We start from the raw sequence: 15,814 nt of genomic DNA, 5'->3' as shown, positions 1-15,814 counted from the left end.
ACACAGATTTCCAAAAATGCAATTTTAATAAAGCTTTTCTTCTTATATGTTGTTCATTGTACTCTAATGAATAAGACATTTAACTGTTATTTTTATTTTTCCAAATACATTGAATCAAGTTCAAAATATTTTTAAGTGAAGCCAAATTAATTAGAATCAGTAATTTCAATATTGATCTTTTGAAAATAGGCTTAAATTTAGCCATTGTTCGAGCTAAATTGCTAGGTAGGAGAAGATACAAAAAAATTCATTAGAATTTCCAGGTAGAAGATGAGAATATTATCAATGATCCCTGCCAGCTGTCATTTTGCATTTATTAAAATCAAACCATGAAGCTAATTTTTTAAGGTATTTATTTGTGTTTGTGTGTGTGTGTGTGTGTGTGTGTGTGTGAGAGAGAGAGAGAGAGAGAGCGCATGAATGGGGAAGGGGCAGAGAGAGAGGGAGACACAGAATGTGAAGCAGGCTCCAGGTTCTGAACTGTCAGCACAGAGCCCGGCACAAGGCCAAACTCACAAGCCACAAGATCATGACCTGAGCCAAGGTTGGATGCTTAGCTGACTGAGCCACCCAAGCACCCCCATGAAGCTAATTTAATAGACCTTATACGTAAATTCTGATTACAGTCAATGAGATTCTTCTGCTTCTATAGGCTATATTAATGTGTAACAAGCATCTTGATATTGTGTTGTTATGAAGTTAAATAAAGCAGGTTAAGTGGCACAGAGTGAGGAACTGGAGGATAGTATAGTCAAGAAAGTGAAATGTGGAAATCCAGGGAAACAGTGTTGCTGGCAGATGAAACAGCCCTGAGGCAAGGATGGAGTTGACCACACCCAGAGAACTGCAAGAGGTGCTGGATGGCTGGACAAGGGTGAAAAAAAGACAGTCTTGGAGGATGGAGGAAGCAGAAGCTAGATCACATAAATGTTTTAGGGCAGGGTAAAGAATTTTAATTTTGTTCAAAGAGGTGAAGCCTTGTTAGGGTTTTGGACAGAGAGTGCCGAGAGATTTTGGAAAGATCTGGTTTCATGGAGAAGTGGTTGTAAAGAGCAAGAGCAGAAATAGAGATGGTGGTTAAAAGACCATGACAGCAATCCCTGAAGGAGATAATAGTATTTGGCATAAGGTGACGGTGTGGACGTAACGAGCTAAATATCTTATCCATTTTGAAGATAGAGCTAGTGGGACTCGATGATCGAATAGGAGACGTAGGAAGTTAGGAAAACAGATAAATCAAACAGGAGTCCTAGAATATTTGCCTTAGAAATTTGGAGACAGGAGGATAGAAGAATTTTAAGATAAATTATCAAGAACTAATTTTTGGATATGGTATATTTTAGATATGAGATATCCAGTGGAGATGTCAGGGAGATATATATAAAAGTTTAGTTCTTAGAGAAGACATTGGGGTAGATACAACGTGAAAAAGTCATAAACTTTCCATTCCGTGAATTCTGAGGGCTCGTATGTGCCAGAATTTGTACTATATCATCTCATTTAATCTCATAATGGCACTGTAAATTAGACACTATTATTCCAATTTTATGAATTAAAAGAAAAAAAATAAAACTAAACATTCAAGAAGATAAGCAACTTGGCTTAGCATGCAGCTGTTTTTCAGTGAAAATGGGATTTAAAACTGGTAACCCTGTCAGGGAAAACATTTCTAAACCATTACTCACTGCTTCCACATATTAGCTTGTCTACTGTGATATGTTTTGCATAGACCACATTTATAAGAATTTCCTTTCTTTGGATTCAATGTTATTTTTACATTTTAAAAAAAACCCTTAAAAACCAAGTGGTTTTTAGCCATTAAAACAGCTTGCAAAATAAGAATATTCATAAATTTGAAATCAAAGGATTGATATTCTTCTTAAATCAGGAAATGCATATCCAAGGGTTTAGAAAGTGTAAAACGAGTATTAGATATTTTTCTAGTATACAATATGTGTGATACACACATATGTACACATACAATGAATTGGTTGTGCTATGTGTGTATGTTGGCATTGAATTTGGAGGTGGGAAATTAATCAGTTCACAAATTAAATACATTATTCTTTATCTGTTCTTGGTCTAATATACAAAGGGATATAGAGATATTCTGTGTATAGATTAGACCAAAAAGTTTAGTTATGAAGCATCTATGTGTCAGCATAACTAATAGGTCTGAGGGGAAAAGTTCAGTTATTAGCATTTCTAATTAAGGACATTTATCATATGACTGAAAGAAGGCCTAAACTTCATTCTTATGCAGGGATAGAAAATTACTTTTTAATGGAGGGGAAACATGATGCTTTTGCAAAAGTTGATTCTAAAAGCTAAAAGGGCTGATAACTATGCTTTATTTTCTTGGAGAAGATATGATGACATTTGAATGAATGCTATCTGTCATATTGTTTAAGCTGAGACAGTCATTGCATTACAAATGGCTCTATAATCAAAAGAGAGGTCAGAAATGTGGAATATGACATTTTACATTGGAAGATGGTTGTTTTTTAAATGTTCCAGAAAGATGGCATTTTGTCAGCATTATTTGTGGGAAAATGTTGACGAAGAGCTTGCCTTGTGTGTTATGATGAACATTTTTAATAATGAAAATTGCTTGAAAGCTTTCCACAAGGCACCAGTGGTTCCGTAAGTCAGATAGAGCCAGGATTATCTTCAATTACAAAAAAATTAATTGTATTTAACTTGTTGTATATTTGCGTCTAAGGCAGTCTTGGTTATTTCCATCAGAGTTGCTGAAAGAAATTTTTTCCACAAGTTACTGATCTCATAAGCTTTTGTTCAGCAATTCATGAATCAAACAGTATCCAAACTAGTAGACAGAAAGAACCTTCACAGAGCTGTACAAGGCAAGAGATTTGTGTAGACCAGATAAGCCCTCTACAGCCCTGAACACACCTGATCTTGTCTTATCTCAGAAGCTAAGCAGGGTCTGGCCTGGTTAGTACTTCAACAGGAAGAGCGAGGACATTATACAGGGCATTTGCTGATTGGTTAAAGTGAGGTTACTTTCCTTATAGGCATAAGGAAGACTTGGAGTGAGCTAAGGTAATTTGTGCTGAAGAGGCAAGTACTGGTTGGTTAACCTTTGTTTCTGGAGAACTGAGCACAGACACTTAATTAAGTTCTGGTTTGCTGATGTGACGCTTAACATGAATGAGTCCATCTTGGGCCAAATATGCTTACTTTAACAAAATACTTGTCCTAGGATGAGAATTTTATTTCCAAAGTTGATAACAATTGTTTTACTTCCTCTTATTTCTAGTAAGACTTTGTACCATGTATGTTAGTGACATTATATTATTATAAATTATTTATTTAAATACTTTTTTTTAAAACCAGGTACTCTTTAGTAGGAAAAATTCTTCCTACATAGAATTTCATTTGTATATTCACTAGATATAAATACAAAAACAAATGATTTAGCTTCTAAAATTGTTAAGTAAAAGCTAGAATTGTCATTATGTTGCATAGAATTAAAATTTAATAAAATAATTTCAGTGTAGATTTTATTTATTCATGTAAGCTATAAATACGAGTGGACAAAGGACCCAACTTTGAAATGGATACAAACTATTTGCAATATTAAGGAAAATATTTATATGACTTAAAAAATAAACATTAAATGTCGTAAAAACTGACCTCACTGTGAGAATTTTTTTTTACCTTTTCAAAAAGTCTTTTCATTTTATCCTGATAAAGCATAATCATTTTGTAGTGTGTTTTGATCATTATTTCATAAATATATAATTAGATATTTTAACTAAGTAGGCAGGAGGCAAGTTGTGTTTAGCATTTGAGGTAGCCTTTAATGTTTCAGAGTTTCAACATGTATTGAGGATTTTCTTTTAAAGCCCTCTAAAAAGTATTCCTCAAGACATGCTTTTTGTGCGGGATAAAATATTTTGTTAACATTATATATTACTTTATAAAAATTTTAAATTGTGGCTATATATATATATATAACATAATTACCATTTTAATTATTTTAAGTGCACAATTCAGTAGCATTAAGTACATTCATATAGTTGTGTGACTTTTCAGTGTCATTTTCATAACATTATTAAATAGTTTACCTTTTTTACTTATCACTTCTATTTAGTAAAAGAATTTATCAAGGAAATATGGTGTTTTTGGTAAAGATTCCTACAGCAATAATTTAAAAATCAAGTGTTATCTAAGAGTATATATACCTAATTTATATAAATATATTTGTAAAACTAATTAGCAATAATAAATTACATTATAAATGTTATTTTTAAAATACACAGTTTCTGTTCGTATTCGAAAGGTTCCATACTTATTTGCTTTATACATTTGCTGAATTCAAATTTAAATCTAACCACACAAGGTCTAATGTTAATATAGAACGGCTGAAATTTCAGTAGATTTTCAGCAGACGGCTTACTGTGAGAAAAATGTGTTTACTTCTTGGGAAAGGAAAAAAAGAAGCTAATACTTTACTACAACAAACACACATCCAGAGGACCTATTCACCAAATGTTTGATGTCAAGAATGAAATCGGCTTTGTTGCAAAGCAACAGATTTTAGTTAAGCAAAAATTTTATTTCTGCAGAATAGTTTTTTATGTTTCATGAAAGTATGTTTAATTTATAAGGGTTAACATAAAAAATGTAATCTGCCTGCAGTTTGAACTTTAATTACTCATTTAGACTCATTTATTACACTTACTAAAAATGTATTTTCTGATAGAGCAGTTGCTTAAAACTTTTTTCTTTTTAAATCTCATTTTAAATTAACTTGAACTTTATGTTGATATATTTGAGCATATTAAACCACCAGTGTTAAAAGCCAATATCCACTTAATCATTTTCCAAATTCAAAAATATAAAATATGACCCACACAGAGCATGAAACTACCATAGTATAATGGATTATCAGAAGATTAAGTTGTAAACAGTCTCTGTGTGTGTGATTTATTTTCACACCCTTTTAAAAATGCTTTTCAGAATCATATGCATTGTTTGATATTTGCTCTAAAAATTTCAGAAGGTTTTTACCAATTTACTCATGTTTATTTTTACACTTATATATATATGTATATATATACATGTATAAAGATGAATGTATACAATACATAAAATTATACAAAATGAAATTTGAAGTTCTTCTTATCTTCCAACTTATAAGTATATTTCAAATGTCCACCGCACCTCCTGGCCTCTATAATTATAAATTTCTGAGACCTTGACCTTTTATTTTATTTGTACCTTCAACCCTTTTCATTGGCTCACTGTCATCTGTCAGGAGTCTGTGTCACTACATCCTGCCTCTTCTTTCTGATTGTGTCTGTTTTTCATAAATCAATCCAAGATGAAATTGAACAATCTTGCTTTATTATGCCACTGCCTATATAATTCATCATTAGCAGACCTATTCAAACTAAACATTGGTCCCTAGTATTCTGATTCTTCTCCTGGGATTCAGTATTAATTGGGACCCTCTGTTTTTTAAGTAGTAGACTACCTCCAAAACGTTGACCTTTGTCTGCAGTTTTCTTCTCTGACCCCAGCCTTAGGCTAAGGCCTGTATTCCCAGATGTATATTTCTAGAAGTATTCTGTTCTTTGAACTTTCAGCCAGTCACTAGACCAGATTTCCATATACAGAATCAGAGGAGGGGCGCCTGGGTGGTGCAGTCGGTTAAGCGTCCGACTTCAGCCAGGTCATGATCTCGCCGTCCGTGAGTTCGAGCCCCGCATCAGGCTCTGGGCTGATGGCTCGGAGCCTGGAACCTGTTTCCGATTCTGTGTCTCCCTCTCTCTCTGCCCCTCCCCCGTTCATGCTCTGTCTCTCTCTGTCCCAAAAATAAATAAAAAAAAAACGTTGAAAAAAAATTAAAAAAAAAATAATAAAGAATCAGAGGAAAAGACTGCAGAATGAGAACAAAGTCTAATGGTATGCATTATGGGTTGACATAAAGATGAATTAAATAAAATTACTCCTGCTCTCTATTAGCTTATAACTTAACAGAGGATATGACAGAGTACATTGATAGTAATAATACAGAGTAAAACATCTATAGTAAGAATGGCATTGAGTTCAAAATTGGCTCTCTCTTTCCACTATGGCTGAATATAAATAAATTGCTTAAATTCTTTGAGTCTCAAATTCTTTATCAAAAAAAAATAATACCTATTTTATGGAATCTGTATATTAAATGAGTAATACGTATATAAATATATATATATATACATGATCTCAAGTAAGTGTTCAACAATATATATATACAAATATATATGTATATATACATTTATATTTCAATTTATAGATAAAAATATGGGCTACATTTACACAGAATAATTAATATTTCAGTTTTTCGCATACTAATATTGAGGCTTTTTGGTAACTTGCAAGCAGAGACAACAGATAGTCGCATGTGTCAGCCTAGAGCCAACAGAGAGGTGTGGACTAAATATAAAGTAACAGTAGGCATTGTGCTGCACTTCACAAGGGACATAACAAAAACTGTTGGGAAACAGGAACATAAAGATCCTAGACCACTTCCTCACATAGTTAAGAGGGAGAGAGTTTAAAGACAACCAAACACAGAAAAGCAACGATGAAAACATGGCTTCATCATTCAATTAGCAGATGAGAGGAAGTGCTAAAATTTATGTGGGCCATCAACTAGGGAACTTGTGTCTTTCATCTGAGACCAGTGATGTAGAAATAAGATTTATGTGAAATCAGGGGCATTCCATTTTTCTCCTTTGATTTCACTTTCCTGACTAAAGTTCAGAGGCAGTGACTTCCAGAGCTCACGCTATTGGTGGACAAGGATGAGATGGGATCTGGTTGTTTGGCGGTTAGGTCCCATTCCCAAGAATAAAAGTTAAAACATATTGGAAGCAGAATTCAAATTTAGGGTTAATTAAATCTCAGTAAAAGACTTAGAAATTTAGAACAATGTGTTTGTAAGGTTTCCTTATAAAATTGAAAAAAGTAGATAAGACCTGCATGCACATCCTTTGGGGCAACAAGAAGGGGAGGCCACTGGAGAATTGTGGTTCATTCTGACAATTCTTGAAGAAAATAGGAAAAGAACCCTAAGTGCTTATAAACTGGGCTGTGGCAGCTACTAAGAGAAGCAAAGGGGACCCTTTGCTTGAGAAGAGCTCCCATGTGGATATGGGATCACCTATGGGGCTACTTCTCAAGCTGGGACCATCTTGTTGTCACTGGTGTGCTTTTAAAATCTTTTGGAAAATTAGGTATTCTCTGGTATGAAGACACTGAGATTGAACTTGCTGAATATTTTCCTGTGTAAACAATGTTTTTCTCTTTTTGCTTACTAATTCAGAAAACACATCAGCAACCATATTTATGTAGTTTAGAGACAAAGAAAGAAATCACATGTTCCTGACCAAATGAGTTAGTCATCATTTTATGTGGTTTTCCATATATGTGTCATCAGACACTTTAGAATACCAAGGATAAAACCTTTGCTTGGCAGTTACTGGGATACTTCTTAACAAGTTTAAGTATTGTTGATTAGAGAGCAATGGGCATACCAGAAATATTTAGGTCTTCTTTAAACTCTCACTGTAAAGTACCAAATTTTTTATCTTTAAATTTCCAATCAACATGTCCTTCACAAAGTTATGAAAGGTTTGAGAGCTAAGTGTCTCATTTTGTTACACTACAAGGGAATCATTAAGAAGAAAGGATGACTCAAAATATTTTCCTGAATAATATTATCATAGAGCTGAGTCAAAAGTTTCACTGGAGAATAAAAATCCTGAGAACTATAAAATCGAAATCTTTAATATTAAGAAAATGGACCTTCCAAATGTAAAGTTTTCATTTTTCTTGTGTCTAAAGCAAGTACAAGAACAAGGAATACATTTTAACTATATACCAGTCACTATCCTTAGCATGTTACATTTCCCTCAGTACCTCTTTGGGGTATGTTCTATGCTTATTATTCCCATTTTACAGAAAAGGAAACTGAGATTTAGTGAGTAGAGTTCAATGTCAGTAAACTATATAAAAGAGCCCTCCATATCCTCCTATCCTTTGCTTCTAGGGACTTGATTTAGTTATTCCCTCTCTCAATACATCCTAGTGTGCACACTGTCCTTCCCATGGCATCCTCTTTTGCCCACATGAAAACACAGTTATCCTTTACTTACCTTTTTTTTTTAAATGTAACTAGTGGAAGAGATACCAACATGATGCAGATAATTAACTTCCATTTCACCAAATTGTACATAATTAAACATATATAAGAGATTTAGTCCAAACATTGATCATCAATGATACCCTGAAGGTATTTAGTTAGCTTTAACATGACCCTTATGAGAAATTGAAAGTCTCTGACAGGAGTGCTGTCTCCAAATGCCCCACAAACTTCAACTGGCAAATAACTAGGGTCTATCACCTATGGACTTGGGGATTTTCTCCAACTTGTGTCTTATGTTGTTCTCTGGGCCCAGCTTGTTCAGAGTCCCAGCACATCTCACTGAGTGGTACCCGTTCAGTCGCTAGCAACACCTTTCAGCTTTTTGCCAGTGGCAAACAGCTTCACATCCAAGTCCCATGGATTAAATTCCAGCTCTCTCACTATGTCTATGGCCTTGAAAAATCATTTAATCCAATTATCAGCTTTTTTAAACATATATTGGGGATAGCAGGGGTACTAACTGATGAGGATTACACAATGTAGTCTATGTAAACTTCTTAAACCAGTACTTGCCTACCTAAGGATATGATCATTATTAATATGTTGAGTGAGATCTTTAAAGTCTTATTTTGATGTGCTTCTCCAGTGTTTATAATACTTCCAAATCTATTTTGTGTATGAAATATTTGTGACATTATTTTACCATTATTAGCATCAAGTGACTAGTGAAAAGGCAATTATACTCTTTTAGTAAGTTTATAGTTAATTATACTTGTAAGCAATAGTAAAGACTAATTTTTGTTTCCTTTAATACAAAATCAAACATCTAAAAGGTAAGACTCTGGGGTGCCTGGGTGGCTCAGTCAGTTAAGTGTCCAACTTCAGCTCAGGTCATGAACTTGCGATTTGTGGGTTTGAGCCCTGCGTCAGACTTTGCTGACAGCTCAGAGCCTGGAGCCTGCTTTGGATTCTGTGTCTCCCTCTCTGCCCCTCCCTGACTCATGCTCTGTCTCTCTGTCAAAAATAAATAAAAATTAAAAAGAATAAAAGGTAAGACTTTGGGAGTCATGAATTTAAAAATATGTTAATGGAAATGGAATGTTTAATATAAAATACTTTACTGAAAAAGATATATTTGGCAATAATTATCACCATGTAGCCTAAATTTAATGGCATAGATTTATGGGAGCAGTCATGTTTCATCACAGGGCCTAGCTCAACTGGTCATACGCATTTTCATCTCATGTAGAATTCAAGCTTCCTTGAATAGAGCACAGATATAACATCACTAAATCCATTGCATTCCATAATTTTCTAGTCTGTTTGTTCTAGTCTGATTTTGGTTCCTATATATTTGAGCATAAAAGCTCATTGGTTATAGGCCATCAGTAGTTACAATCTAAGAACATAGAACAGGTTTAAATAGTAGTAAAGGAAATATCAGCAAATCACAGGATTACTAGAAAAAAAAATACTGGAAGGTTGTGAATCTCAACGCCATTCTGTAAGGAGTAAAAGGGAACACCGTAGACATTTTAGAGAAATGAATGAGTGAATGGATGGCTTTTATTAAGAAGCGTTGAGTGCTAGAAATAAGTAGAATTTAAATTTCATATAAGGGTGAATAATTTTATGGAAAGTTTTAATATCTTAAACAGAAAAAGAGAGTATTCAGGGCTTTATTTTATTTTAGATAAATACAGTTAAACAAATCTCTATTGTTTCTATTTAGACAGATTAAAGTTTGAAAACTGATTTTGAACATGCATCTAAAGACAGTTGATTTGACTTTTAGTTTTGGGACAACCCACAGAATGTAACCAAATATGGCTTCTGACCTTCACCACAAAGAGTCTGTTAAAGAGACTGTTAAAGAGTACTGTTAAAGAGTCTGTTAAAGAGTACTCTGTTAAAGAGTACTCCGTGTAGTACGGACAGTGTATGCCAAGGTTTTCTTCAATGTTGGCTTTTCATTATATGCTGATAACAGAGCTGGAACAGGAAATAAAAAAAAAATAATTGTTTCACATTTATATTAAATATTAAATAAATGTAACAAAAATAATTCCAAGTCAGCTCATCCACATAATGTTATTTCCACCAAGTGGAAGATCGTGGTTTTGAGATATAACTTGAAGCTTTATTTTTTTTTCCTTTACAAACAAATATTAGTTGAGAATAGGGAATTTAAAGACCCAGAAACCCAAATTTTTGATATTAACATTGATAGTCACAGCTAGGAATTTAGTTTTCATGCTTTGTCAGTTGGCCAGATATTCAATGCCCATGGGTATTCTCCAAATTTGGAGTGAGCTATTTTAATGCAATTTCAGAGAAACCAGCAGTGCCTCTTTTGTGGTGTTTAAATGATTTTGTTGTGTTTTTCACTGCCGAATCAGCACCTTTCAAATAGAATAAGAGGTTGACATACTCTTTTTGTTCAATATCATCAGAAAAGATTTGAAATACCAGTTTATAAATGAAAATACTCGTCTTGTAACAAAATAAAAAAAACACTCAATCACTTGTAGCATTTAGAAATTTCACTTTGAGATGTTTTCTAAATTGTCTCCGGTAGTGTTATCTGTAACTAATTAATGTTAAATTTGCTGTTATCTTTGTTATTTATAAACATTAAAAACTTGATTTTCTTCTCCTTCTAGGATCCCCTGCCCTGACTGGAACTGGAACAATCAATGTCATCGTAGATGACGTCAATGACAATGTCCCTACTTTTGCCAGTAAAATGTATTTCACAACAATTCCTGAAGATGCACCCACTGGAACAGATGTTTTATTGGTAAATGCCTCAGATGCTGATGCCTCAACAAATGCAGTTATCAGGTCAGTCATTTTCCTTTGTAAACTTTGATTATTTTTTCATTAAACATTAGTCTTTGGACTAACTGAATATAATGCTTAATTTTGCTAGAAATTCTGTAACATTAACCCATAGCCTTATTATGTCTATGTACTGTTGAATAACTAACTATGGCTAAAATGAGGATTTAAACAATGATTTTACTTGTCATTCTAAAATTTTAATTACTTAGTTTTATTTATATTTTTATCTATCTCATGAATTTGTAGTCCATGTAGTTCATTTACAGGGCTGGGTTCACAGGGAGATTCTTCTGCTTCATGTGATTGACTGGTATCACTTAATGGTATTTACCTGGTAACTGGGCAGTCTTGAAGGTTCAAGATGTCTTCACTCAACGTCTGGTACTTCGGCAAGGATGATTGGAAGGTTGGGCTCTGCTAGCCCCCTGTCTCTGATCTTGTGGTCTCAGGGCTTCACAATATGGTTCTTTGGCAGGTAGCTGAAATGGGCTACATGGTAGCTCTGGGGTCCAAGAACCTCAGGTGAAATCTGCCAGTGCTCTTAAGGAAAAGTCCTAGAAGTGGTGTAGCATCACTTCCATAATACTTTGTCAAAGCAGCCATGACCTGCCTATATTCACTGGGAGGAGAAATGCACCTCACCACTTGAAGAGGAATATCAAAGAATTTTGGCCATTTTTAACCCAGCCACTAGCCTCAATAAGAATATTTGTGTTTTCAAAGTTTAAAAACTTTCTGTTAATCTACTGAAACCCATTTAAAATGGAGAAAACAATATGGTACCTTTTTCAGAGACGATGTGAAAATGGTTGTGTTGTGACATTTGGTGGATCGAGTTGTGTGTCACCTTCTTCACTTCTTCCTATTATCAACAGTAAGAAATGAAGATTTCTAAGTTTTCCAGAGAAGACTCTCAAAGACATAAATATTTCTTACCCACACAACATCCCTAATCTCTGTAGGCTTATGTTAGGTAAATTAGAGTAGGTCAGATGGCTGTGTAATGGGTCAGAAAAGAGAATCTGAGTGTTCTGTAGTTATCAGTAAAAGGTGGCCTGTGAATGTTGATCCTGTGATGATTTGGTTAGTGATTTATTTTGTTTGTTACTAATTTCCTATTTATAAAATCACTTTGGGAAACTGCTATTAAGTAGTCTCTTCCTGCTGGCAGAGGTGACTGAGGTATATAGAAGACCTCAAGCTATTTTCATTTAATAAACATGCATTGAGTTTTTAGTATGGGTAACAAGACAAAGTTTCCACTTTCTTCGAGCCGGCATGCTTTGTGAGGTAGATAGGCAATTTAATATGAAATAAAGAAGATTACTTAATATGGTGAATGCAGCCTTGAAAATAAAATAGGCTTATATAACAAGAGAGTGACAAGGGACTTTCAGGTATGGTTAATATGGGTGACTTCTTTATGGAAGTGACCTTTAGGCTGAAGAACTGGGCTGTGGAATGTAAGTAAGCATGGTGCATTTAACTAGGAAGTTTGGCGAGTGTGGACCAGAGTGAGAACAGGCTCAGAGAGGTAGGCAGGGGCCAAATCATGTAGCCCATACAAGGGCTCCTAGGTCATGGTAAGAAATTGAGATATTAATTAATTAATTAATTTATTTATTTATTTATTGAAATTCTTAAAATCATTTATGTGATAAACTATTGGAGTATTTCAAACAGGGGCCAAAATAAACTGATCTGTTTGGATTGGGTTAGAGGCAGGACTGTAGAAAGAAGCTATTAGAAGAGAAACCAGTGAGACCATTCAGGTGTTAATTAATATACTTATTCAAACAAAAGGTGGAGTGTCCTTGTACTAAGGTGGAAAAATGAAAATTGAATGAATGTATTTGGAAAAACATTTGAGATTGTAAGTGGAACTAAAAGAAAGAGAGAAATCAGAATGGCCATCTACTAAGTTTTTGGCTTGAACACCTGGGCAGATAGATGGTGGTACCATTCTGGGTAGCACTGGAGGAGAAACAGGCATGGGGGAAACCAGGAGTTCTTACTTGAATCCAATTTGAAGTGACTACTAGTCATTCACACGGGGATATCAGTTGGGACATTAAAACTACGAGTGTGAAGCTTAGGTTTGCATCAGGGCTGTAGATACAGATTTGAGAATCATCAATGCTCACAGCACATGTAAAACCAAGGCACTGAATAAGAACACTTTAGGAGAGAGAATAGAGAAATAAAAGGGGGGCAGGAATGAGTCTTCTGGAATTCTCCTAACAGTTGATAAGCACGTTTAGAAGGAAGAGTCACCTAGGGAGCTAAGCAGTTCTGACCAGAGATATACAGAAGGAAATCCAGAAGAGAATGGACACTGACATGCACTATAAGAGGAAAGGCTATGCATGAACTTCTTTCAGAAGCTGGTAACTACTTCCAGGCAAAGAGCTGAATTCTAAGAGGCTTATACAGTCAAATCATTAAGGATGGAGAAAACTTCTGCCCAAGGTCATAGTTATATGCTTTTGGCTCACTGTGCTTAGTACCACTTGGAGAAAGGCAGGTACAACCTAACTACTTCCTGGCATGAACCTCAAAAAGGCAGTAAATACAACCTCCTTCAATTGTCCTACACCAAAGCATAGGAATAATGGAATCTGTACCCTAAGAACTAAGTCTTTAGCTTTGTGGTAAGAGCACAGCCTTGAGAATGAAGCTGTGTAGAATGGAATCCTGACTCTCCTTTTAATTGTGGGGCAGTTTATTGAACATTTCTGGGCATCAGTTTTTTTCGTATCAACGTAATAGGTATACTACATAATAAAAGTGACTTTATGGAATTGTTGTGAGGACAAATAAAATACTTTAACAGTTCTAAGTGAACTGCTTAGAATAATGTTAAAACAAAAATTACTCAATATCCATCAACCCATACTGTCCCAATATATGCAAAGCACTTTTCCCTTTTCTTGCCATCTGTTAGTGCTCAGTAAGTTTGTGACAATTTTGGAACAGATGTCCTATCCATTGTAGTGTTACAGTCTAATAAATATTTATCTGCCATGCCAAGGAGTCCTTCTCTAAAGATAAAATATAGAGTATGACAAATCAGTAGCATAACTATTCCCATCTGAGATGTTTCAATTGCTGCAACAATTGTGAAGCTGTGTGCTTACAAAATCAATGAGTGCTAGAATAAAATGCTATGATGGTACGCTATTTTCTTCTAGCGTATGTCCAAGTTTCACTGCTACATGTGATCTTAGTTTGTGGGCAATGGTGATCAATGGAAAGTTGGTCTAGGAAATCCTGTCAATATTTCCAGAGTGTTTTACACAGTTGTATTGGTAGCTTTGAAATGATTGTTTTGATTTTTGGTTGTTTGGTTGACTGGTTGAATATTTTTCCTCCTTTAATATGAGAGAATTAACTTTATACTTTTACATGCCCTGAAATCTATAAAATGCATATGCAAAAATCTTTAAATGACTACATTGACTGTCATAAGTCAGATAATATAAAAATTGAAGCTATTTTTATTTTGTAAAATTATTAAATTCACTTTTAAATTAACTTAGGACAGACAATTATTACAGCTTAAATTTAAAATACTTTCATAGGTAAAATAAGTAGTGATGCCAACCTAAACCTTATTTACTCTGGCTTCATATCTTTTTAATGGAATATAATACACTTTTATATTAGGTGTTAATTGCTCCTTGCTATGCATAGAATCTGGGGCAAACCCATTCTCCTGGTTAACAGAGCTATTTTATATTAATTTTATGTTGCTTATTTAAATATTACAGTGTAAGTCATTTACCCAACTACTTGTGGGCTCTCTAATAGCACAACCTGTTATGTGTCATATATTGTTACTTTTCCCTTATAGTCTACCATAATCTTACACACAGCAATCGCCCAACCAATACTTATTTATATTTTTCTTTCTACCCATTTGATAAAACTATAGATTTGTATGGAGGTGAGTTATACCCTTCATTTCACTTTTAGTATTTCCCCTCTAGTAAACTAGACTGCATTAATTCCTAGTCTTTGTCTGGTTTACATATTTGCTTCCCAGACAGACACTCATTCCAAAGTTAGCTTTTAAGGAAATGTATCCCTTTTTATCCCAACTGGACCAAATCTCCATTTTAGCAGTGGGGAAACTTACAAAATTGTATTGACAGGGTCAACATTCAAAGGCGAGTCCCGGGGCGCCTGGGTGGCGCAGTTGGTTAAGTGTCCGACTTCAGCCAGGTCATGATCTTGCGGTCCGTGAGTTCGAGCCCCATGTCAGGCTCTGGGCTGATGGCTCAGAGCTTGGAGCCTGTTTCCGATTCTGTGTCTTCCTCTCTCTCTGCCCCTCCCCCGTTCATGCTCTGCCTCTCTCTGTCCCAAACATAAATAAACGTTGAAAAAAAAAAAATTCAAAGGCGAGTCCCTTACTCTGTGCTCTTAATGCCATCCCATTTAACTTCCTCCACATCTTTAATTTAACAGTTTTTGCATTTCTCTCTTAAATCTTCAAATCATCCCTCTTCCCTAAATCATGTATTTATCCCTATGGAAACCCTCAGAATATCTGGTATTGAATGCTAGTTTTTTTATTTACCTACCATGACTTAGAAAAGTCATGTTTGTGTCTCTAAGGCTCAGTATATCCATCAGTAAAAGTGGAGATAAGAATTGTTATTTTATAATTTGTGAGAGCTGGGGCGCCTGGGTGGCGCAGTCGGTTAAGCGTCCGACTTCAGCCAGGTCACGATCTCGCGGTCCGGGAGTTCGAGCCCCGCGTCAGGCTCTGGGCTGATGGCTCAGAGCCTGGAGCCTGTTTCAGATTCT

General features: G+C 34.9%; 1 protein-coding gene across 1 annotated transcript in view; it reads left to right on the top strand.

The window, feature by feature from the left end:
• FAT4 (FAT atypical cadherin 4) overlaps window positions 1–15,814 on the top strand; it is a 175,486-nt gene that overhangs the window by 110,343 nt on the left and 49,329 nt on the right. Inside the window, exon 7 of the mRNA XM_047856786.1 lies at window positions 10,825–11,005. Coding sequence (XP_047712742.1) covers window positions 10,825–11,005 — 181 coding nt within the window. The remainder of the gene's footprint in view (window positions 1–10,824; window positions 11,006–15,814) is intronic.

Source organism: Prionailurus viverrinus, chromosome B1, assembly GCF_022837055.1.
Source record: "Prionailurus viverrinus isolate Anna chromosome B1, UM_Priviv_1.0, whole genome shotgun sequence".
NCBI lineage: Eukaryota > Metazoa > Chordata > Mammalia > Carnivora > Felidae > Prionailurus > Prionailurus viverrinus.
This window is presented reverse-complemented; position numbering and strand designations above follow the sequence as displayed.